The sequence below is a fragment of the Hippopotamus amphibius genome, chromosome 7, assembly GCF_030028045.1.
Source record: "Hippopotamus amphibius kiboko isolate mHipAmp2 chromosome 7, mHipAmp2.hap2, whole genome shotgun sequence".
NCBI lineage: Eukaryota > Metazoa > Chordata > Mammalia > Artiodactyla > Hippopotamidae > Hippopotamus > Hippopotamus amphibius.
This window is the reverse complement of record NC_080192.1, coordinates 97,168,333-97,190,698: the sequence shown is the minus strand read 5'-3', so window position 1 is coordinate 97,190,698 and position 22,366 is coordinate 97,168,333. Positions and strand designations below refer to the sequence as shown.

Sequence of the window (22,366 nt, the reverse complement as noted above, 5' to 3'; positions counted from 1 at the left end):
ATTTTCTCTGAATTCCTAGGTTCCTGACAGTTGCACTTTGAATTCTTTTGCCCCTTATTATCAGTTGTGTTACATCTTTCAACTGGTTTCTACAGAATGCCTTGATCAAGGGTGGTACTTCACTTCCATTTGCTTGTCTTTTCTTCCTTTCTTTCTTCTTCTTGCTTATCATTTCTGTCACTTATCTTTGTAAGGCATGGATTCTCCAAGTTAGTTGTGCTGTCAGTTCCAAAGGGTAATTAAACCATTGTCTGTTTTAAGGAAAACTTTTTGAGTAATTGAAATGCTTGCTGTAACATGAGTTGAAATGCAGTAGTAGATATTTTAAAGGATAAGATTAGACTATAACATTATCTTAAATGTAATTTTTTAAATGTCTTCTCTATACAAAACGTATTACATAATGTTCAGCTATTACCACCTGGTTTCCACACTCTGTTATCTTCAAATGTCTGAGCAGATGCAGCTCCTCACCTATGCACACATATACCTTTCAGAGGGTGGGCACAGCAAACACTTGGCTTCAGAGACAGAGGCTTCTGATCCTTTGTGTGCATCTCCTGGGGCAGAACAATGGGCCACCAGGACATTACTCATAACTTGTCCCCTCCCTGAGGCTGATTCAATCGGCAGGTTCCTTTCTGCTCTCCAGGGGCGCCATGAAGCATGCTGGCATGCTTTTTTTAAAGTTTTCTACATAAATTTGTAACTAAATATCACCCAGACACAGGGGGCAGTGGTGGACTGGGGAGTTCTGGTTTACCCTGCTTCCACCCGGCCGCACTGTAAACTGAGTTTATGAGCAAGTCTGACGACATACGTTGCATGCACTTTTTCACTTAGAATGAGTAGCTCTTTATTCTCTGCCCTACTTGCCTTGGCAACCTCATCCTTGCAATCACCATACTGACCTCAGCAAGAGAGGAAGCAGGGACCCAGATCAGTATTTCTAAATTGCGATGCACACACAGGAGCAGGAGGGGAACGAGATGCCCCATTTGGTGTGGAAAGAAATGACTACTAGAAAATTTCTACTAATTTTGTCTGAATAAAGAAATAAAGCTTTACCAAATTTACTATGTGTACTGTTCCTGGCTGTTCACATGGTCTGGTCCTCAGACAGCCAAGTGCCACTCTGGGACAGGGCCTCTGCTTTTGTTCCAGTGGAACTTGTAGCCGTGTGACTCAGGCTGTGTGCCCTGTCAGGTAGCTTCACAGATTTTATTAGCAGCTTCCCAAAATCAATCCTCACAAAACGGACAAGCAGCTTTCAAAGAAAATCCTGCAAAGAAACCTCTGACTGAGGATAATACTCTTAACAAAAGCACAAAGGACAAGAAAATACAAGAGCGCATCTCCTCTACCTGGTATGAGCTCTTAATCAGCCACATAAGTAGGCAAAAACAATGGTGATCTAATCAGTGTTACTTGTAGTAAGCCAAAAAAATTCAAAATTATAGCAGACGATTGAAATAAACATTTACGTCCACTATGACTAACAGCAAACCTATTCATGTGTGGATACTGGATACCAAGCACTGAGTCTTGTGCAGTATCTTTCTCAGCATGATGAGTGTTCAAGCCCACCACTGAGATACACTCAACTTAGAACCAATCTTTCAAATTGCTTTGTCACCAAGTGGTAAACCAGCATTTCCAAAAATAAAGCACCATATTCAATCACCTTCCTCTCATGAGGCAGAAGTTTTTAAATAATTATTACGTTTAAAACATTACTTTTAAGATAATGTTATATTCTAATCCTAGCCTTTTGTCCATGTTTTGTAATGTAAATATATTGATATATTAGCATAGTAACACACATATAATAAATAAACAGTATATTAAAATAATATATAAAATATAGAATAACATTTATAAAATATACATGTAAAATATAAAATATAAAAGTTATATACAAATACAAATACAGTAGAGGTATATGCTCAAATTGCTTTTTCTCATAGGTACCCAGTCATAAAAGGCTGCATTCCACTGATGCAGGGAAGAGGTGACAGTGATCTGGACTAGAGTGAGGGAGGTGGAAATGGAAAGAAGTGATACATGGTGGAGGGATTTCCAGTAGGACTTGCCAAGGGCTTGGATGTAGGAGGTAAGAGAGACGCAGTTACTGAGGATGAAAATTCCCAGGCTTCTGGCTTGAGCATCTGGGAGGATGGCAGTGCTGCCTAACGGGAAAGCTAGGAAATCAAAGAAAAGTTTTGGCTATGTTGAGAGGTATTAGAGTCATTCAAAGGTAAAGCTCTGAGGAGGGGTCTGAGATTGAGATATGGATTTGAGAGTTTTCAACTGTAGATGCTGTTGGGAAAGGATGGTATCACCTGTAGAGACAAAAGAAGGAGATCAGGGATAGAGCCCTAAGGAGCCCTTAGAGGGCAAAGGGAATAGAAGTTACTGGCAAAGAAGGCAGAAAACCAGGAAAATACCTAAGAGAAGAGAAAAAAATATGAAAGGAATGCTATGACCACAGGAACCCTCCTGAAAGTCTACCAAAATGGCAATAAAGGAATAAAACAAGAATAAAGCCACAAGAACAAAGAAAGCAAGAGAAGAATCAAGAGTGGGTGAATCTAGAGCTTAACATCTGGAAAGTTGTTAACAGAAAAGAGAAGTAGCAACTCAGGTAGAAGGCAGTAGCAGTTGTAGTCAGAATGTGGAGTTCAAAGGAATGATTTTAAAGTGTCTGGATGAGGTGGAAGAGAAGAGGTCCCTGGGAATGAGGAAGTCAAAGGTCTAAAGTCCAAGAGGTATGGGAAAGGACAGGCTGTCTGCAAATAGGTGACATCTCTGAGACTGATGCAGATGATAGCAGGTATGTATGAAATCTGTGATGTCATTCATGGGCTATAGACATATAGATTATATATAGCATAGCGTTTATACATTATAGGATATCTGTAACACATGGACTATAGAATATTTATATATACACATAACATTTCTGGAAGAATACACACAAAGCTGTTTTTTAAAATTTAGACCCTTTTATATCATAGAGAGTGTTTACCATGAACAAAAAGGATCCTTTTAAAATATGGAAAAAGTTTTTTATTAGTTCCTCCTCTAGTTTTCATATCAGGACTATAACATGTTTCTTAGTTATATTTTATATTACACTTGGGGTGTTTAAGTTTATAGATACTGAAGCTTTTGAACACAAAAGGTCCTGTGCACCCTTAGTGGGATCTAGCCTAAGAACCAAAACAAAATAAAACAAAAACAACCACCTAACAAACAAACAAACCCAACTGTGCTTTTCTTGAAAACAAACAAAAAAACACTATTGGTTTGCTTGTTTCTGAGTCATCTTAAGAGCTTTAACTGATTTCCATTTCTAAGGTGATGTTCCTTAGAGGGTAGGATGGGACAGTTGAACCATCAGAGGACTCTGGTTCAGGCTTTGTCATTAACTAGATTCATAATATTGCCTGGGCTATTTTATTTCCTCCTCTGCAAAATGTAAAGGACACTCTACCTGCCTCACAGGTAGATGTGAGACTCCAATGATATAATGTGAAACACTTTAAAAACTACAGTTATACAAATGAAAGATTCTTATTTTTATTTGCTGCTTTTAAACTCTCCTCCTTTCCCTTTTTCTTAAAATTTGTACTTTCCTAATGGTTCCAGAAGAAGTGATGGCAGGCCCAGAGAGCCTTCTGAGCTAGTCCAGCTATCCAGTTGGTCCAAGACAAGAAACTGAGGAAGTTTAAGAGAGGTAGAATTAACAGCACAGCACAGCACAGTAGAGCTAACAAGGAAATATTGGTTCAGAGTCTCCTTGTGAGAGAAAGAAAAGCTGAGGCAAGATGCAATTCCTCTTCACTCCCATGAGAGTAAAACAAATTTACAAGATCTCATTAAAAGTATTAAAGAAATATAAGTTCTGAAAATTTCTTGGTGATCAAGGAATAACAAAAAAAATGAATTGTACAGTACTCATTATTAACTATGAATATATTTGTCCATAATGTCATTGATATGACCTTTATTTAAAGGGCTTGTTACTGAGTCCAAGCTCATACTGCTCACCCCACACCAGGCCAATAAACCAAGAGATGAGGTGTTGGGGCAACGAATACTGCCTTTATTTGGAAAGCCAGCAGACCAAGAAGATAGTGGACTAGTGTCCCAAAGAACCATCTTACCGGACAGAATTCATACACATTTTATACTAAAAGGGGAGAGGTGTGGCTAGTTGTTGCAAACTTTTTGGTGCTGGAATCCTTTGTTCTTGCAGCTATCCACATAGTTCTGGTCACAATGTTCCTATAAACCTCCAACAAGACAAATGTTATTCTCAGTTCTGCAACTTTTAATCTCTATATGATAGAAGTTATACCTTCAAAGGTCAGAGCCTTGAGAATGGGCTATCGTGTATACTTCCGAGTATAGGAAACATTCTTTTACAAAGGTACACAGCCAGCATGACTGAGCACAGGCAACAGAGCACCAGGGTTAGAGCTAAAGGAATAGATCCAAAATGGAGTCAGGTTTGTTCTTCTCTGTTATCGGCTGTTTCATATTAGTGAACATTTTTTACAATGTACTTTTTTTGGCTTCCTCCTGCCATATTTTTCTGTTTCCATGTTTCTCATGAAATGTTTCAGTTCATCAGTCACATGTTCTCTTGGCATCATTTTCAGGAACATAACTTTTAAGGTTGGCAAAAGGATAATATTAATCTGAATATTATTATGATTCCACAAGATCATTTATTTTCATAAGATATACCATGCTTCTTTTTATTAATAATTCAAGATGGGAACTTCCCTGGTGGTCCAGTGGTTAAGAATCTGCCTTGCAATGCAGGGGATGCAGGTTTGATCCCTGGCTGGGGAACTAAGATCCCACATGCTGTGGGGCAACAAAGCCTGTGCACCACAACTACTGAGTCCATGCGCTACAATGAAAGATCCCGTGTGCTGCAACTAAGACCCGACACAGCCAAAAAATAAAATTAATTATTTAATTAAAAAATAGAGTTGCCCTTCTTAAAAAAATAAACAAATAAATTGGAATAAAATAGGGATAAAAGAGTAAAGTGATGATGGTGTGGATAATTTAATAGTAACTCTCAGTGCATAAATGAATGTAAACATGCAAGTTATCCATTTTTTCCTATGTTTTATTACTTTTTAAAAATGGCTGAGATAAGAAACTTAAAATACCTAGTAAAAAAAGTTTGAGGATTCATTTTGTGAGATGTATTGCAGAGAAAAAGGAGCAAAGAGTATAATTTAAAAATATTTATTGATTCATGCTTTCCAGAACTTTTTTTTCAAGCAAATCACCAAAGGCCAATACTTCCCACTGCTCTCAAAGCTAAGCAATTTTTCCACCCAAAATGATGAAGTAATGCATATTTTTATACCTAATCAGTTTGTGACAGCTGTGATTCTCAAACACTTTTTAAAAACAGCAGTAAGATCAAAGTTGCAAACAGACCATACGTAGTGATTTTAATAACAGGCAAAGCCTGACTCTAACTGACCAAATGATCCATCAGCTGGATTCAGCCTTTTCAGGCTACACGAGGACTTTGCTCAAGAGACTTGCACGTATTAGACGGGTTCCCATAGACGTCCTCAACACCACAAGCGTGGCTGTTGATGCCCAATGCTGCCAACAACAGCAGGAACACAGAGAGGATATCCTGCCGATGGATTCAGTTTTATTCTTCAACACATTTCTCTTCTCCACTCTCTTCGTTGGCTTCCCCTGTTTCCTTGCAAGAATCTTGGCTGTTGCTATCAGTAAGATAATTTTCTTCCCCATTCTCTCTTTCTTCTATTTTTTCTTCTTCATTAAAGCTAGAGGAAGAAATTTATCAATCTTTCAAAGGAAAAATGATTTGGTTTTAAGATAAACAAACCCTCTGTAATGTATGCCATCCTGCAGTCAGTCTTCCTCAAGTGTATAAGCTCCAATTTATCAAGAAAAGTCTATAAAAGTACCAATTGGGAAAGTAAATATTCTTCTGAGAACTAATTTATTGCAAAATTTGATTGACTCTAAACTTTATTTGAAAGCATGTTATTATTTTCATTATTTATGTCAGAAATTTAAATTATTTTACTTTAAAAACAAAATACTTCATCACCGTGTAATATTTTGAAGTGTCAAACATTAAAATGTCAGTATGTTTTACAACAGTTCACAAGTATTCCATTAGGTAAAAGACCTTTTAAAATATTATAGAACAGAATTTTATGCTTTCCTGCAGGTAAGAATTTTTTCAAAGGTAAACCATTCAGAGATCTTATATATGTTACCTTTCTTTATCTTCAGTGAAACTTTTCATCTCTTGATTGCTGAAGTACTCAAATATTTTTCCACTTTGGCCTTTCTTTGAAACAAACTCATCAGATATTCCTAGTGCTTTTAAGGTGTTAGAATAATGCTTTTCTGCTGCCATTCGTGCATTTTTCTATAGGAAAGACAAATCTTTTTAGATGAGAACAAAAGACTTTCAGTTTCCATTAAAAATGTACAGGTTAAAACTCCAGTGAAAATTAAATTCAGTAATCACGGTTGGTTGAAAAATATGCATACCCTCTGACCAGCAATTCCACTCCTAGGTATATGCCCAGAGAAACTCCTACACATGTGCCCAAGGAGACACACCAAAATGTTCAGAATAGTACTGTTTGTAACATCCTAAAACTGGAAACAACCTAAATATCTATCAACAGTAGGACGGATAAATAAATTGTGGTGTGTTCATATAACAGACTAAAATAAAGCAATGAAAATGACCTCTAGCTATATGCCACAACGTGGATGGATTTCACAAGCAATACTGAACAAAAGCAGCATACCACAGAAGGGTACATGTAGTATGATTCATTTACATAAAGTCCCAAAACAGGCAAAACTACATGAGTGGTGACACTGTAAAGAAAACAAGTTACATCGATGGTAAAACTGTAAAGAAAAACAAGGTAATGCTCATCTCAAAAGTTAGAATGGCAGTTATCTGTAGGTGAGAGGGTTTGGACCTGGGAGGGCCACACAGGATTTCTGGGGTACTGGCAATGCTCTAATGCTATATTTGTTAACCTGAGTAGTGGCCATATGAGTTTTGATCTATAATCATTCTTTACATTGTACTGTTTCATGACCGTTCAAGGATATCTGAAAAAATCAGTAAGAAAATAAGTTCATGTGATATTTGTCAGAGGGTTCTTTATGTGCCTACTGTAAATTTCACTCTTTACAAGCCATATCTCTAATCCACCGAAGATGACAAAATCATCAATGTTGTTAACTTTACTCTGTGGAGGAAGCAATGGGTACAGCAAGGAAAACATGAATTTAGAACTGGGTTCAAATCTCCGGAATGTTACCTCCTGGCTATGGAAGCTGTGGGAATTGTGATGACACCCTCATACCTAAAGCAAGTCAATTGTCACAGTTCCTGAGACCCCAGTCTTTACAGAGACACCAGATGACTGGGGTTCACACTAGTTCCTTGGCTTTAGTCCACTTTTAGCTCCTACGAGTGGATATGAGCTAGTACAGGGCCACAAATCGCCATCTGGACCTCAAACTAAAGGAAAGTGATGAGAAATAGCCCTGTCCCAGTGCACCAATGGCATCCCATCCTGGAAAGGGTATGGAAGAGAACTCAGTCTCACCCCCCAAATTTAACAAATAAGAAAACTAAGACACTCCCTCCACTCTTGCTGAGGTTAGGCGGTTTGCTTAAGGTCAGAGGATACAGTGAGAGGGAAAACTAAGTCTCTTAATCTTTTCCTGAGTCTTATTCACTCCACCATGTTGCCTTCTCTGAGTGGCAGTGGTCATCCTGGAGTTTGAAGGTAGCCTAAAGCCTGGCTTCAGCAAGGCAGTGTCAGATATTTTCCTAACCCAGGGATTCCAGCATAAGGAAGGACCATGGAGTCGTGTTCCACGGGAGAACCCAAAATGGCAAAGACTGATTACAATGGATAAAATTATCACCAGTGCATTTCCTGACACTCTAGAAAACTGAAAAAAGCAGCACTCAAACGCTGCTAATATGCACTCACTGTGAATAATAATAATTTTAGAAAAGTAAGTATGAACACCAACAGACAAGCCTTGGGGAACTGAAAGGCACAGCAAAGTAAGACGAGAACTATGCCCCAAAGACTGTAAAGCAGCATAAAGAAGCCCCAAACCTAACTCAATGTGTTAAGAAGAATATATTCTGATTTAAGCAAATGAAATATAAAAGATTTAATGATACTAATCAATGTTAATGCTCGTAAGCCTTTATCTGAATTTGGTTTAAAATCCGATTTAACATCTATTCAGTTAATAAATCCTGTGATTTTCAAGAAACAGGAAAACACGGTTTGTTCTGTCCTGGATCACAGGCTTACTCTGCTCAGGGATAACTCAACAGCAGCGAGCCCACAGTTAACACTTACAAATGGGTAGTGCATAAAGCTGTGAGTGAATTTATTAAATAACAGCTGTGAATTAGCAGCAATAGTCACTACAAGAAAAAAAAAGTACTAATTTATGTTAACAAAACCAAAAAATGGTGAGTCACTGCCACTCTGTATATAGAATTTATTACTTTTTAATATTTTATATCAAGGTGAATAGTGTGTAATTGTTCCTAATTGAAACAAACATTTCCCCCTTGAATCTCACCATGCAAGAGAAATGTAGACTATGAAGTAAAGGTAGTTAAAATAACTGTATGGTTATTTTGTTTTCTATCTAAGACTCTGCAAAAAAGCCAAATTAGCTTTGTTTCTTCAGGAAACCAAAACAATGAGTAATGATGAAAGTTTGTCTATAATCACTGCCCTAGTTTGAAGGGGGAAAAATGCTTAATTTTTATAAGCCTAAGTTTAGTTTATAGTAATTCTTTCCTTTATTTAATAATTACTGAATACTTATTTTGTGACAAACCCTCACGGGTGGTAGAGGGTATATGGGCAGAGAGAACAGTGTATGTGTGGGCCAAAGGTGGATGAAGGAATATTAGTTATGAAACTAACCTATGTTTTCAATGTTTAACATTTCTTTATGGGTTTAATTTCACACACACCACTTATTTTGCCACATTTTCTCTGGTGCTTAGAAACAGTGGGAATTCAGGGCATGGTAACACTGCTTGTTAATACTGAGACTCATCACTAGTATGTCAGGATAGTGCTCTCAGCCTGGGCTAATCCCAGGAAGAAACAGTTCAGTTTGGGTTCAACAAATGTTTATTAACACCTCCTTTGTGTCATTCATTATCTCAGGTGCTAGGTGCTAGGAATACAAAGATTTGACCAACACCTTTAAAGTTACCAGCTGAAAGAGCATTAAACAGAAATTTCCACACAACACGTAGGAGCAAAGACAGAGATGCACAAAGGGTAATAAAAGCACACAGAGGAAATGGCACACAACCCAACCTGGGGGAACAATACAGGAAGTGATTTTCACTAAGACTGAAAGAGTAAAAGTAAAGACAAGAAGAAGCTCTAAGGGTATTGAGAAACAGCATGAATAAAGATTTCAGGTTTGAAACCAGTAGTCTGGTATGGTCTGAAAGCAAAGGGTGTATATAGTGGGGGTTGGGGACGTGCAGTGGTTGATGAACTAAAGAGGTTAACAGGGACCAGACCATTGAGGATTCTGTACACCATGCTAAGACTCGGGGACTTATCTTCCAGGAGAAAGCAGGACAGCTTAGTCTTAAGTGTTTGGAAGCAGACTGACTTGGGTTCCAATCCTAGCTCCATTATTTACTAACTATAAACCTTATGAGTTACTTACTTTCTTTCAACTTCAGTTTCTTCCTCTGCAATATAGGAATACCAACCTTGCAGCATGGTTTGAATAAGTCAATGTCAAGATTCCTCGATACCATTCAATGAAAATTAGAACGAATGGCATCAGTGAAGTGGATGATTGCCACTGTTATCAGGGTTATTAACCACCTACTTAGGATGAACATTGTGGTTAGAGAATGGAAATGGCAAAGCGAAGACAGAACGGGTGGCTTTGCAAAGAACAAGGCAGGAAAACCAGTCAAACCATTACAATAACTCAGATGGGAAATAAGAGAGGTTTCAGCTAGCACTTCACATTAGGAATGGAGAAAGATAGATGCAAAAGTTATTTAGAAAGGAACTTGGCAGGTCTCTCAGTGACAACTGAATGGCGAGAAAAAGTGGTTCCCAGTCATCTAAACTGCAGCCCAACAAAAACATGAACTCAAAGAGGAAGATCTACCAGGGTGAGTCAAAAATTATCCACACTCTGGCTGTAGAATTTATTTTAATTAACTTTTAGAAAAGACAAATACATCATTTTTTCTGCATGATCTCCTTGCTTTTCAATACACTTTGTCCATCTGTCAACAAGCTTTTGGATTCCCTCATTAAATAATGTTTTAGGCTTAGCTGTGAGCCATGAATGCATTGCTGTCTTCACGTCATCAGAAGTGAATCTTCGTCTCCTGAGGGCTGCTTTCAGGGGACCAAACAGGTGAAAGTCCGATGGAGCAAGATCAGGCCTATAGGGAGGATGCTTTAACACCTCAAAACAAAGTTTTTGCAGAGTGTGGACAGTGTGGGAAGAAGTGTGCAGACATGCATTGTCATGCAAGATCATAACGCCCTTGGATAGCAGTCCTCTGTGTTTAATCTGGAGTTTAGGCCTCAGCTCTTCAATAAGCATCTCACTGTAACGAGCACTGTTGATTGTTGAACCTTTTTCCTGATAATGTTCCAATACTGGCCCTTGAGAATCCCAGACAACTGTAAGCATCAATTTTCCAGCTGATGGTTGATTTTTGAACTTTTTCTTAGTCAGCGATTAAGGATGTTTCTATTCCATACTCTGCTGTTCACCCTCAGGCTTGTAGTGATGAATCCATGTCTCATTACCAGTAATGATTCTCTTTCAGAAACTTTGACCTTCTTTAGAGCATCGGTCCAAATTTTGTTTGCAGATATCCAAAAGCTTCTATTTATGCTCTTCTGCGAGTTGTTCTGGTATGCATCTCGCACAAACTTTTCGAAACCTAAGTCTGTTGTGGATTACTTCATTTTGAGGTGTTAAAGCATCCTCCCTATAGTCCTGATCTTGCTCCATCGGACTTTCACCTGTTTAGATTTACTTCTGATGAAGAAGTGAAGACAGTGGTGCATTCGTGGCTCCCAGCTCAGCCTAAAACATTTTTTAATGAGGGAATCCGAAAGCTTGTTGACAGATGGACAAAGTGTATTGAAAGCAAGGAGATCATGCCGAAACAATGATGTATTTGTCTTTTCTAAAAGTTAATTAAAATAAATTCTACAGCCAGAGGGTGGATAATTTTTGACTCACCCTCATAGTTTGGGGCAAGATGAATGTAAGATGCCTGTGGGAAACCTGGGTAGATATATCCAGACAAGTGGACATAAAACCTGCATCTTGAGCTGGAGATAACTACATTGAGGCAAAAGTCAATTACTTTATGCTAAGTAACACAGAACAGCTTAAGATAATTTTTTTCCCAAAAGTTGAAACTGAGATATAAAAAAAAGAAACCCATCCCTTAAAATGAAAAGCATTGGATAAAATTATATCCAAATTAGTCAGTAAAGGGTTCCCATAACTTTGAGAGGTTGTAATATGTAGATTTACCCACAACACATGTCCTTTGTCCTCAGCAAGTCACTGACATGGGCAGTCCTATAAGGACACTTATTTGTCCCAGACAGTTGCTGGCAGGAAACTCCAAATGTAACAGCTTGAAATTCACATCACAGCACCTGTAACCTCCAGTGATTTTTGTCTTTTGTTAAACCATGCTGCCCATAGGGGCCCCTCCTAAGGGATACAAAGGCGAAGATCATCTGAAATTGACACATCTCTCTTAAGGGAAAGACTGTAAAACTGAGTATAAATCTAGTAAAATCGGGATTCACTGTCCATAGGACCAAATTTTTTTTTCCGATAAAAAGAAAGTCCTTCTCACAGACATAGAAAACAACTTTAAGGTTACCAAATGGGCAGGGGGGAGGCATAAATTAGGAGGTGGGATTAACAGATACACACTACTTTATATAAAATAAACAAGGTCCTACTGTGTAGCACAGGGAACTATAGTCAATATCTTGTAATAACCTATAATGCAAAAGAATCTGAAAAGGAATATATACACACACACACATATATAACTGAATCACTTTGCTGTATACCAGAAACTAATACAACATTGAAATCAACTATACTTCAATTTTTAAAAAAGGGAAGTCCTTTCAGTAATTGTAGATAAGACTAAAAATTATAGACTCACTTAAAAAAAACCTTATCGACAAAATGAAAAGGCAAAAAAAAAAAATGAGAAGGCAACCTACTGAATGGGAGAAAATATTTGCAAATCATCTATCTGATAAAGGGTTAATATGCAAAATATATAAAGAACTCATACAAGTCATTAGCATAAAACCAAATAATCAAATTTTAAAAATGGGCAAAAGATCTGAATAGATATTTTTCCAAAGAGGATATTCAAATGGCCAACAGACACATGAAAACATGCTCCACATCACTAATCATTAGGGAAATGCAAATCAAAACCACCGGAGATATCACCTCACACCTGTTACAATGGCTAGTCTCAAAAAGACAAGACATAACAAATGCTGGTGAGGATGTAGAGAAAAGGGAACCCTTGTGCACTTGCTGTTCATGGGAAAGTAAATTGGTGCAGCCATTATGGAAACGGTATAGAGGTTCCTCAAAAAATTAAAAATAGAACTACTACATAATCCAGCAATTCCACTCCTGGGTATTTATCTAAAGGAAATGAAATCACTATGTCGATTAACTGTAGCATTATTAACAATAGTCAAGACATGAAAACAACTCAAATGTCCATCAAAAGATGAATGGATAAAGAAAATGTGGTACACACACACACACACACACACACATACACAATGGAATATTATTCAGCTATATAAAAAAAAAAGGAAATCCTGCCATTTGTGACAATACAGATGGACCTTGAGGGCATTATGCTAAGTGAAATAAGTCAGACAGAGAAGGACAAATACGATATGGTCTCATTTATGTGTGGAATCTAAACACACGCACACATACACAATGCATAGAAAAGATCAGATTTGTGGTTACCGAGGGATGAAGGTGTCAAAAGGTACAAACTTCCAGTTATAAGATAATTAAGTACCAGGGGTGTAATGCACAACATGATAACTACAGTTAATACTGCTGTGTGGTATATTTGAAAGTTGCTAAGAGAGTAAATCCTAAAAGTTCTCATCACAAGGAAAAAAAATTTGGGGGGGGGGTAACAATATGAGGTGATAGATGTTAACTAAACTTATTGTAGTAATCATTTCTAATATACGTATGTCAAGTGATTATGCTGTACACCTTAAACTTATATCTGCTATATGTCAATTTTATCCCAATAAAACTGAAAAAAGAAACTGGCAGAAATAAATCTGATTCAATTAGCCATTTTGTTTCATTTTTTAATTCTTCAAAGACTTCCAATTCATATCATGAAGCCTCACCTTAATATCTGGCCAAGTTGGTACTAAAAAAAGACCAGCCATGAAAAACAGGTTGTGAAACTATTATTTTGAAAATGATCGGATTAGCAGCGTGCTCTTTAGCTTACGAGCCTCATCAAGATTCAATGCTCAGATTTAAGCAAAATTACTTACTTGACTGATGTGAAGAAGCTGTCACAGAAATAATACTAAGTAAATTATATAACACATAAGAAAAATGGAATATAAAAATTAGAAGCTAGAGATGTTGAAAAAAAAAAAAAGCTGGCAATAGCTCTCAAATTCCAACAAACACAACCTGAGCAACTCTTTCGAATAGCAGCGGCCTGCTTTTTAGTTTTTCTTCTCTTTCTTCTAGTTCTTGTCGGTATTCTCTCATCCTTTCCTTTTCACTCTTTCTAAAATCAAATGAAAGGAATGGAATTTTTAAAAGAAATAAGAACTTGCACATATAACATTTAGCTTAGATGACAAATCAGAAATTAAATCATGAGCACAGTTTATCGCAATTTCTTTTCTAAACTGGTAAATTTTTATGGAATGCAGGATAAAAATTCTAGGTTCTGAAAGCACACATTTTACATCCCGGGAACAGTCTGGGTACTCTGAGGTTCCTGAAATCTTCAAAACATAATGGATTAAGGGGCTTCAAACTGGCCTGAAGACATAAATGAATGTCCTCTTATCTCATTTATGAGTATTTATAAACCAAAAAAATTTGGTCCAAATTAGGTATCTTTTCTTTAAGGAATTTCTTCTGAAAACAAGACCTTACTCTTCTTTTTTCCCCAAAATGAGATCTATAGGTTGGTGGCACAGTTAATTAAATGGGAGCAGGGCAGGGGAGAAATTGCGAGTATGGGAATACCACATATAAAGGAACAGGAACCAAAATACATAAATTCACAGTAAATATACTTAATATTTGAACCAGATCCTATAATGAATTAAATTATGCTATCTTCTCTATGTAAAATACACTAATTCTACCAAGATCATAAGACTTCATGGATAAGAAAAAAAATCATATCATAAAATAATAATTATGCTCAATTATATACAATTTAGCATTATGGAAAATCCAGTTTACTTTCTAAGGATGAACAGTATACTTCTAAAGAATATTTTGCTCAAGTTCATCAAATCAAGCTGCTTCTATCAATGAATTACAATGATACATATTATAAGGAATATATACATAATATCCATTATTAAAAGGAACAATTATTATATATAATACACATTTAAAAAGGAATGCTCATAATTAAAAGCAAACATAGATTTGGGGGTATTTATAAATCAGATTAAAAATGAATAAATCATGTTACTTACCCAGCTTTGAGGGAGATATTTTACTACTTAAACATGAACATTTTTATGTTGCAACATAAAAATGTTCCTCTGGAACACTGATTTTCAAACTTTGTACTGCAGAATTCCAGTGTGTAACACATACCACTAAACCTTAACACACATGTTAACTGACACATCACATAACTGATGTTAATTAACATGAATGTGTTAATTTGTGCTATCAGATTTTGTGCAGACCTTAGAATAAAGCTCTCTGACATATCTATTTACTGAAGAATATTCTGAGACTACAAGGCAAGCTGTTAAAAAAGAGCTTTAACTGTGTGAATTAAGATTTTTTTCAATTTTTCACTGTGCAATAAAAAATAATATAAAGAAAAAGTTTAGATGCTGATATAAGATTACAGCTGTGAACCATGGCCACAATACAAAATGTTTGTGTTCATCAACATGGCATCATGGTCCTCACCATGGGGTGAGTTTACATGTTGGTTCTCACCACGAAGTGACTGAGTGTGAAAGTGTGTGTGCGTGCGCGTGCATGTAAGTTAACTACAAATAACTGATAGTAACTTGAGTCCAGAAACTGAAATACTAATACTATTTTTAATTTGTTCATATATTGAGGGTCCACCAATTAAAAAAAAAGTTTGAAAACCAATGATCTGGAGGGTCAGGATTCTCTCATGATACCTGAGAGATTTTATTCTGGATTTAGACATTTGAGCTAAACTCTGATGTGAGTCATAAGCCTTAGCCCGGGTTGTCAGGAGTTTCTGCAATTCTTTCATTCTTTGCTTCTGCTTAGTTAGGATCCGATTTCTCTCCTCTTCCAACATTTTCTTTTCCTCAAGTGATCTCCTGAGGGCAACAAACTAAGGCTTAATTCACTTTAAGCCAATGAGAACGTTGTTTAGCAAAGATTTAACATGGGTTAATTCAACGGTTGAAAAAGCGGGGCAACCTTCTGAGAAGTATCTGTGTTGTAATTAGAAAATCGATAGGCTGACTGTAACCTTTTCTATCCCCAAAGACTCCTAAAATGGAAAACACATTCATTTCTTAAAAGAACACCCTCTGGCAAAATGTTCTATATTATATAGTAAGATATGTTATCAGATAAAATAACTTCATATTTTCAAATTCCCCAACACAAAATCAATAAAGCAACCATGAGTCAGTCGGTGCTGTACTGGTTATTTACCTTGTGGCTTGTTCTCTTCCCCTGGAAGACACCGTGGGCATTGGAGGGTTGCAGTTACAAGGCGCAGGCTTTGCATTTGTACTTCTTACTGGTGACCTGCGCCTTGGAGACAGATAAGGCCAACGTGTTTCTTTTAAATTTTCTTCATCTGCTTCAATGTCTGCCAAGATTTTCTCTCTTTTAGTGGATACATGTGAGGCTGCATGAAGGTCAGATGGTTCACAGACTGTCAGGAGTTTTGGACACTTCTGTTCTGAGTGGTGTTTCCGATATCTCTCAGGAAGGTCTTCAGAATCAGCAGTCTGGCCCCTAATCTTGTGTTTACACTTGGACTTTTCAGCCTGTTCAGGACACTTGGGCTTCCTTGTAGCATAACTTCTGCGAGCTGGACTACAAGGCAGAGGGAATGAATTCTGTAAAAGGTCTTGGGTTCTCTGCTGCATCTTAATGTTTCTATAGAGCTCTTCTTCTGTTAACTTGTCATTGACAGTTGAACCATAAGTAGATCGAGGTATAGGTCTGGCTTTAAATCGGTTTGCTTTCTTTTTAGACTTAAAAAAGTCTTTCAGCTGCTTTTCCCGAATTGCTTGCTTCTGTTCCTCCCTCGCAATAAACTTAAACGGCTTTTGTGAGGCCAAAAGAGCTTCTTTGTTTCTCTCTTTCATAGACCTCCTCCTTTCTTCATTTTGCTTGACTATATCATGATAAAGGGGGAGAAAGACGAACGCAGGAACTGGGTTGGCTCGGAATTTTTTCTTACACTCTGATTCTTCTTCTTGTTTTTTGAGCAGTTTGCGTACCATTTCAATATCTGATTTAGATTTCATGTTCTCTTCTTTTTTCTTCTGCTCTCTAATCATCATTTGAAAAGGCTCAGGTACTGTAATCTTTGGCACCCATTCTTTTGGTTTCTTTTTTTTTTTTTCAAGTCCTGGCAGGTCAGCGTCTTCAAACTGAATATAATCTTCAACAGAGAAGTTTGTCCACATGTTGTTGATGAGCTCCTTAGCGTAGGTCATCATTCTGCTTTTCTCGGAATACTCTTTTTCTAAGTTGGGCAACTCATCTTCAGAGGAAGACACAATCAAGGAGGAAGACTGACCTAAATCAGGCTCTGAAATCGATGTCATTAACGAGACAGGGCGAGGGGAGTTCTTTTCTGATACAGACCTAAGTGAGTGAGAAGAATAATTAGGGTACCCTCTCAGTTGCATGTGACCAAATATAAAAATTAAGAACTACATAATTTCTAAGATCAAGGTAAAATCAGTTAGAAAATAGGAGCTGGATAGGGCTTGTGAAAATTATCCATTTTTCTTTTTTTAGAACACAGCCTGGGAGATGCCTATAAATGATCTAGTTTTATTCCCTCACTTTACAGGGCAGGAACCTAAGACAGCACAGGTTTCTTGTGTCTAATCACTATTGGATTCTCCACACATTTTCCAGAGTCACCATCTTAAAACATACATCTGATCACATCACTCTCCTTCCTGAAACTGTCCCATGATTTGTCATTGTTACAAAGTCTCGATTACAAAGCCCTTCAAGACTAGCCCCTGCCTACCTTTCTAGTTTCACCTCTTGCCTTTCCCTACCCTAGTCACCATTCTTAAGTAAGATCCAATCACGGGAAGTTCCTCACAAACACGGTCATTTCTCACAGCACCATGCCTTGGCACACAGTTCCTGCTGCCTAAAAGGCCACTCCTTGCTTCCTACATCTGCTTCAGCTATTTCTCCTTTAAGACTGAACCCAGATATGATGCTTCATGTGCCTGTATCCCTCCACTGACACCTTGACATGATCAACTGCTCCTCTTCTGTCTCCATGACACTCTGTTACACCATGTTGTATTTTTGGATCTCAGCTAGTCTTTGACTTCCTTGAGGGCATCTTGATTTTGACTCCTCAGTGCCCAGACAAAGTCTGGCACACAGGAGATGCACAATCAGTGCTGACCAACTCAAGTATCAAAAGAAGCAAGTTTTTGGCAAAAATGACGATTTTGAAAGCTTAAATCAGATTTATGTCTTAGTTCTGAACATTTTGTACTATATCTTTACTGAGCTCATGTTAATTCACATATTATAAAGGGCTTTTAAAATTAAAATTTAATATTCATCATTTGAAAATGGCCCAGACTAAATATTTTGATACATGTCTAAGAGTGGTGGGTCAGAGAGAAAAGACTAAATGTCCACCGAATGACCCTCAAAGCAAGAAGCCACCTAATAGGTTGATAAGCCATCAAACAATTTGAATAAAACCCCACCTTGTATATCATTAAAAGCACAAAGGGATATTTGACAGAAAATATTCTGAAATAATTTTGTTTTGCATTTTTAAGTATACATTTCATTTTACAGTCCGCAAATAACATTATGTACAAACTTACCCAGAAGATATACTAGCAGCTTCTTCCCTGGCGATCGCTGGCTGAACTTCCTTTAAATTTAATTTATTCTGGTACATTTTCTCTAACTTTGCCATAGTTTCTATGTGAGCTGCCTTCAGCTCTTCTAGTTTCCTGAAGTACTCTTCATTAGAGTGGTAAACATCAGAAAAGTCCACAAAATCCTCAGGGCTTATATGTTTTTGTTCATTCACCCCATAAATGCTGGTGTTAAAATCAGCCTGGTAGGAGGAAAAAAACCTGTTATGTGATGTCTGGAATTGAAAGACAAATTAAGTTGGCACTGATTCCCAATGCTGCTTTTTTAAAAGTCCACTTAACTAGATTATATGTTACTTGTGGACTATATACATATAACAGTTTATAAGTTACTTGTGGGCTATGTACATTTTCTCCTAATGACATTTTATTAAGAACGAGTGAGAGAGAGAGACCAAGTTGCCAGAAAATAAATGCTACTTAATCCATTTTATAAAGGATGGTTAGATTCCCAGATCATGTAGCAACCCATACACTATGGAAGGATCAAACCGAACCACCCTTCATGAAGAAGCTCCTCCGGAGTACAGGTTTGCCTGAGATAAAGAACATAGCTCCTCTGGCTGCACACCAAGTGAGCACAGCCCAGAGCTGGGCTCTGCAGTGTGGGCCCCAAGGGTGTTCCAACCAAGAGGAGGCGGGGGTGGGGTGGGACGGAGAAGTCAGAGGGACGCAGCAACAGAGGGAACAAAGTTCTAAGGGGCTGAGCAAGGAGCCAGGGAAACGCCCTCCAAGATATGTCTGCTGAGGGAGTAGGAGGGGCTGGGAGGAGGTGGGAGGGACTCCTAGAATAGCCGCTCCTGTGGGCAACAAGAGCAGCAGCTCCCATGGTGACAGGGACTGTGCAGATGCCGAGAACAAGAACACCTAGGGTGGTTATTCTACATACATGCCGAGACCGGTAGGACTGATCTTCTCCCTTCGCTCCTTTCACGTACCTTTCAAAGTTCTTTTAACTGAAGCAACTAAAGAGGTATAACCCCATATTCTCCACAAATATAAAAATTGTATATTTTCTCAGGTGAGAAACAACTGAAATCATTTATGATACTATGCATAAAAGGCTACTGACTCTGGTCTTAAATTTAGCTTACTGCCAGCAATAGACTCAAAATGAAAAGAGCATATTTGTCATAGAAAATCAGAGATCCAATCTGGTAAGACTCTAGAAAATAAATCGGGTAGCGTCTCAGTTGTACATAGTATTTATAGAGACAATATTTTAATGGGCTAAAAACAGTGTGCAGGAGGCCAGTGTTGCACCACTTGGGATAACTTAAAGAAAACAAGCAAAGGAAAACAAGTTTTCTTCAGTAGAACCAGTGTGCAGAAATTTACTACCAAATAAATTGGAGCATTGCTTTATGAGTCATACAACTCAATTAAAAGAATTTTCTGATATCTTTGTTAATTTCCTCATTCATTCAATATTTAAAGACACCCAGCATTCAGCTAGCCGCTGAAAGATACAAATCAGATGAAAACTCCCCCTTCGAGAAGCTTCCAGCTAGTTAAGGAGAGGACATGTAGATAAAGAATTGATAACAGACCCTGAATGAAACAGAACTCCTGATTCCTGCCCATGAGTTGCTCCCAGATGAGCAGGTAGACAGATGAGTGACCATGTATATCACAATATCAGAGACCATGAGAGCTCACAGAAGGAATGCCTAATTCTGACTGGGGGGAAGAAGAGGCAAAATTTGCAGAGGTGAGCCAGACTGTAGACATAAGGCTAGATTGTTGCAGAAATTGATCCCATGAGAAACCAAGCACCACACTCAGAGAGATGGAGAACTAAGGTTTATTAAGCCAGCTGACCCAGACGAGCTGGCGCTCCACAATTCTGGGCCCCATTTCAGGGGAATCTTTCCCTTATATAGGTTAAGGCATATAGCTATAATTGGCACAGACTGATTGGTTGGTTTAAACAAGGCTCTAGTTGAGTTTGGCACAAACTGATTGGTTACATAATTACTATAGGTTACCAGCAGTTACAGAGCACAGGGAGTTGCTATGGTGGGGGGGCGGTTTCCAAACAGAAACTTGCATGAGCAGGAGCAGGACATTCCATACTTATCAGGACATCTTAAGGTTACAGTTGATTACTAGGTCATCTTGTTCTTATTGCAGCACAGCAAGCAGATTTTACAGAAACAGAGCTAGCATAAAGTTATAAACTTAAAAATTCCCTCATCATTCCCTCCCTTGATGCCCTTGAAAATTTCATAAGGCGTCAACTTCTTGGTCATCCAGGCCTAAAGGCTGACATAAAGGTGGCCTGGATGTCACAACCGTCTGTAATTTTATAGTTTCCAGGCGTGAGGAGATGAACTTGACAAGGCAGTTTAGGATGCAAGGACCAAATAGGAGGACCACAAAGAGCATGAGGAGTGGCCCAGCCAGAGGCATAAGCCACTTTGCCCAGTCCCAGTAGTTATCCCAATTTAACTAGGAACTATCTCCTTTCTCCTTCTTGTTATGCATTCCTTCAGTTGTTGGACCACGTTTCTGACAATTCCTGATTTGTTTGTATAAAAACAACATTCCTCATTGAGGAATAAAGAGAGTCCCCCTTTTTCAGCAGTAAGCAAGTCCAATTCTCTTCTATTTTGGAGGACTACCTCTGCCAAGGAGTCTACCTGTTCCTGCAAGGTTACCAGGGAGGTGGCCATTTGTTCCATATCTTCTAAGAACTTTCCAGATAATTGATGATAATAAGCAGTAGAGGATACTATTCCTCCAATTCCTGTACCAACTCTGGCTGAAATTCCCAAATCAATTAACAGGGGGATTATTTGTTTTGTTCTTCTTGCCCTGCCATTAGTCTCTAAGGGTACCATAAAGGACTGATTACCAGGAACAATATCTACCTGAGGAGTGATGAAGGCTAGTGTGCAGACCCCTGTCCAGTTGGTGGGGAGGCATTGGTAGGCGTAACTTCTGCACACAAAGAATAAGCCTACCTGGGGTCTGAACCAAGGCCCAATAATCAAGGAGGGATCTAAGTTCTTGACATTAGTAACATTATTACATTGTTCCTTTGTCAGGTTACCCACGTGAGTTATTTCCCCAGGACCTTGAATACACCATAGGGCCCTAAGAGGCATGTGGACACCTGTCAACTTAGGTTCTTATGTTGGGTCAAATTGGCTTTGATTCCCTCTGGCGGTATTAATGGCATTTACCAATGAGTTGGGGCCCCTTAATGGGTCGGCAGAGCCAGCAATTCCTTGCCAGAGTGGGGTTTGTAATATTTAAGAGGTGATGTGTGACATTTAGCATCTGGCCCAGGTTAGGGCCTGGGTTTCTGGGCCTAGGTATCCTTATTGTGGGGAGTGGTGGAGGTGGTGTAGGCCCTTCATGTGACTCTTCATATTTGAAATCTATTCCCCCTGGCCCCAGTCTGTAGCCAACCGTATAGTGGTTTCCGGGTAGCCTGTCATCAGTAAATCCTGTCCCGTCCCATAGGTCGTCATCCCAGTCTGCCGCCCCTGCAGCGAGCAGCAGGGCTAGCGCAACAATTATCCCAAGCATTCAACAACAAGCAAGCAACTTATAAGCACGAGGAAAAACAGCGCAAGTAAAGACCTTTCCCCCCGTGTCCAATCTTTAGGAATAGCAGATCCTAATCCCACAGCTAGATTTAGTGTTAAAAGTGTAGCTAGACCCAAGAAAAGGGATTACAGTCCATGGGGAGGTAGTAATAGTCTTATCTGTCCTTTTGCTGTGGCGTCCTTTTTCAGGTTTCCGCCATCCGGGTGGTTGATTCCTCAAGCTTCTGCCATGCGTAGACTGACCAGCTTCTGGGAGTGGTCACAGCAGGGCGGAAGATCTCATATGGG

The 22,366-nt window shown here is 38.4% G+C and overlaps 1 protein-coding gene across 2 annotated transcripts in view; it reads right to left on the bottom strand.

The window, feature by feature from the left end:
• Positions 1-5,286: 5,286 nt before the first annotated feature.
• The window catches only part of FAM161A (FAM161 centrosomal protein A), a 32,481-nt gene continuing 15,401 nt past the window's right edge, over positions 5,287-22,366 (bottom strand). Inside the window, exons 2-7 of one of the 2 annotated variants that reach the window (XM_057742372.1) lie at positions 18,465-18,703; positions 16,066-17,235; positions 15,555-15,722; positions 13,846-13,945; positions 6,297-6,451; positions 5,287-5,834 (exon numbers count right to left, since the gene is read on the bottom strand). In XM_057742372.1, coding sequence (XP_057598355.1) covers positions 5,696-5,834; positions 6,297-6,451; positions 13,846-13,945; positions 15,555-15,722; positions 16,066-17,235; positions 18,465-18,703 — 1,971 coding nt within the window. In that variant the 3' untranslated portion in view covers positions 5,287-5,695. The remainder of the gene's footprint in view (positions 5,835-6,296; positions 6,452-13,845; positions 13,946-15,554; positions 15,723-16,065; positions 17,236-18,464; positions 18,704-22,366) is intronic. The other variant, XM_057742373.1, reaches the window with a different exon arrangement.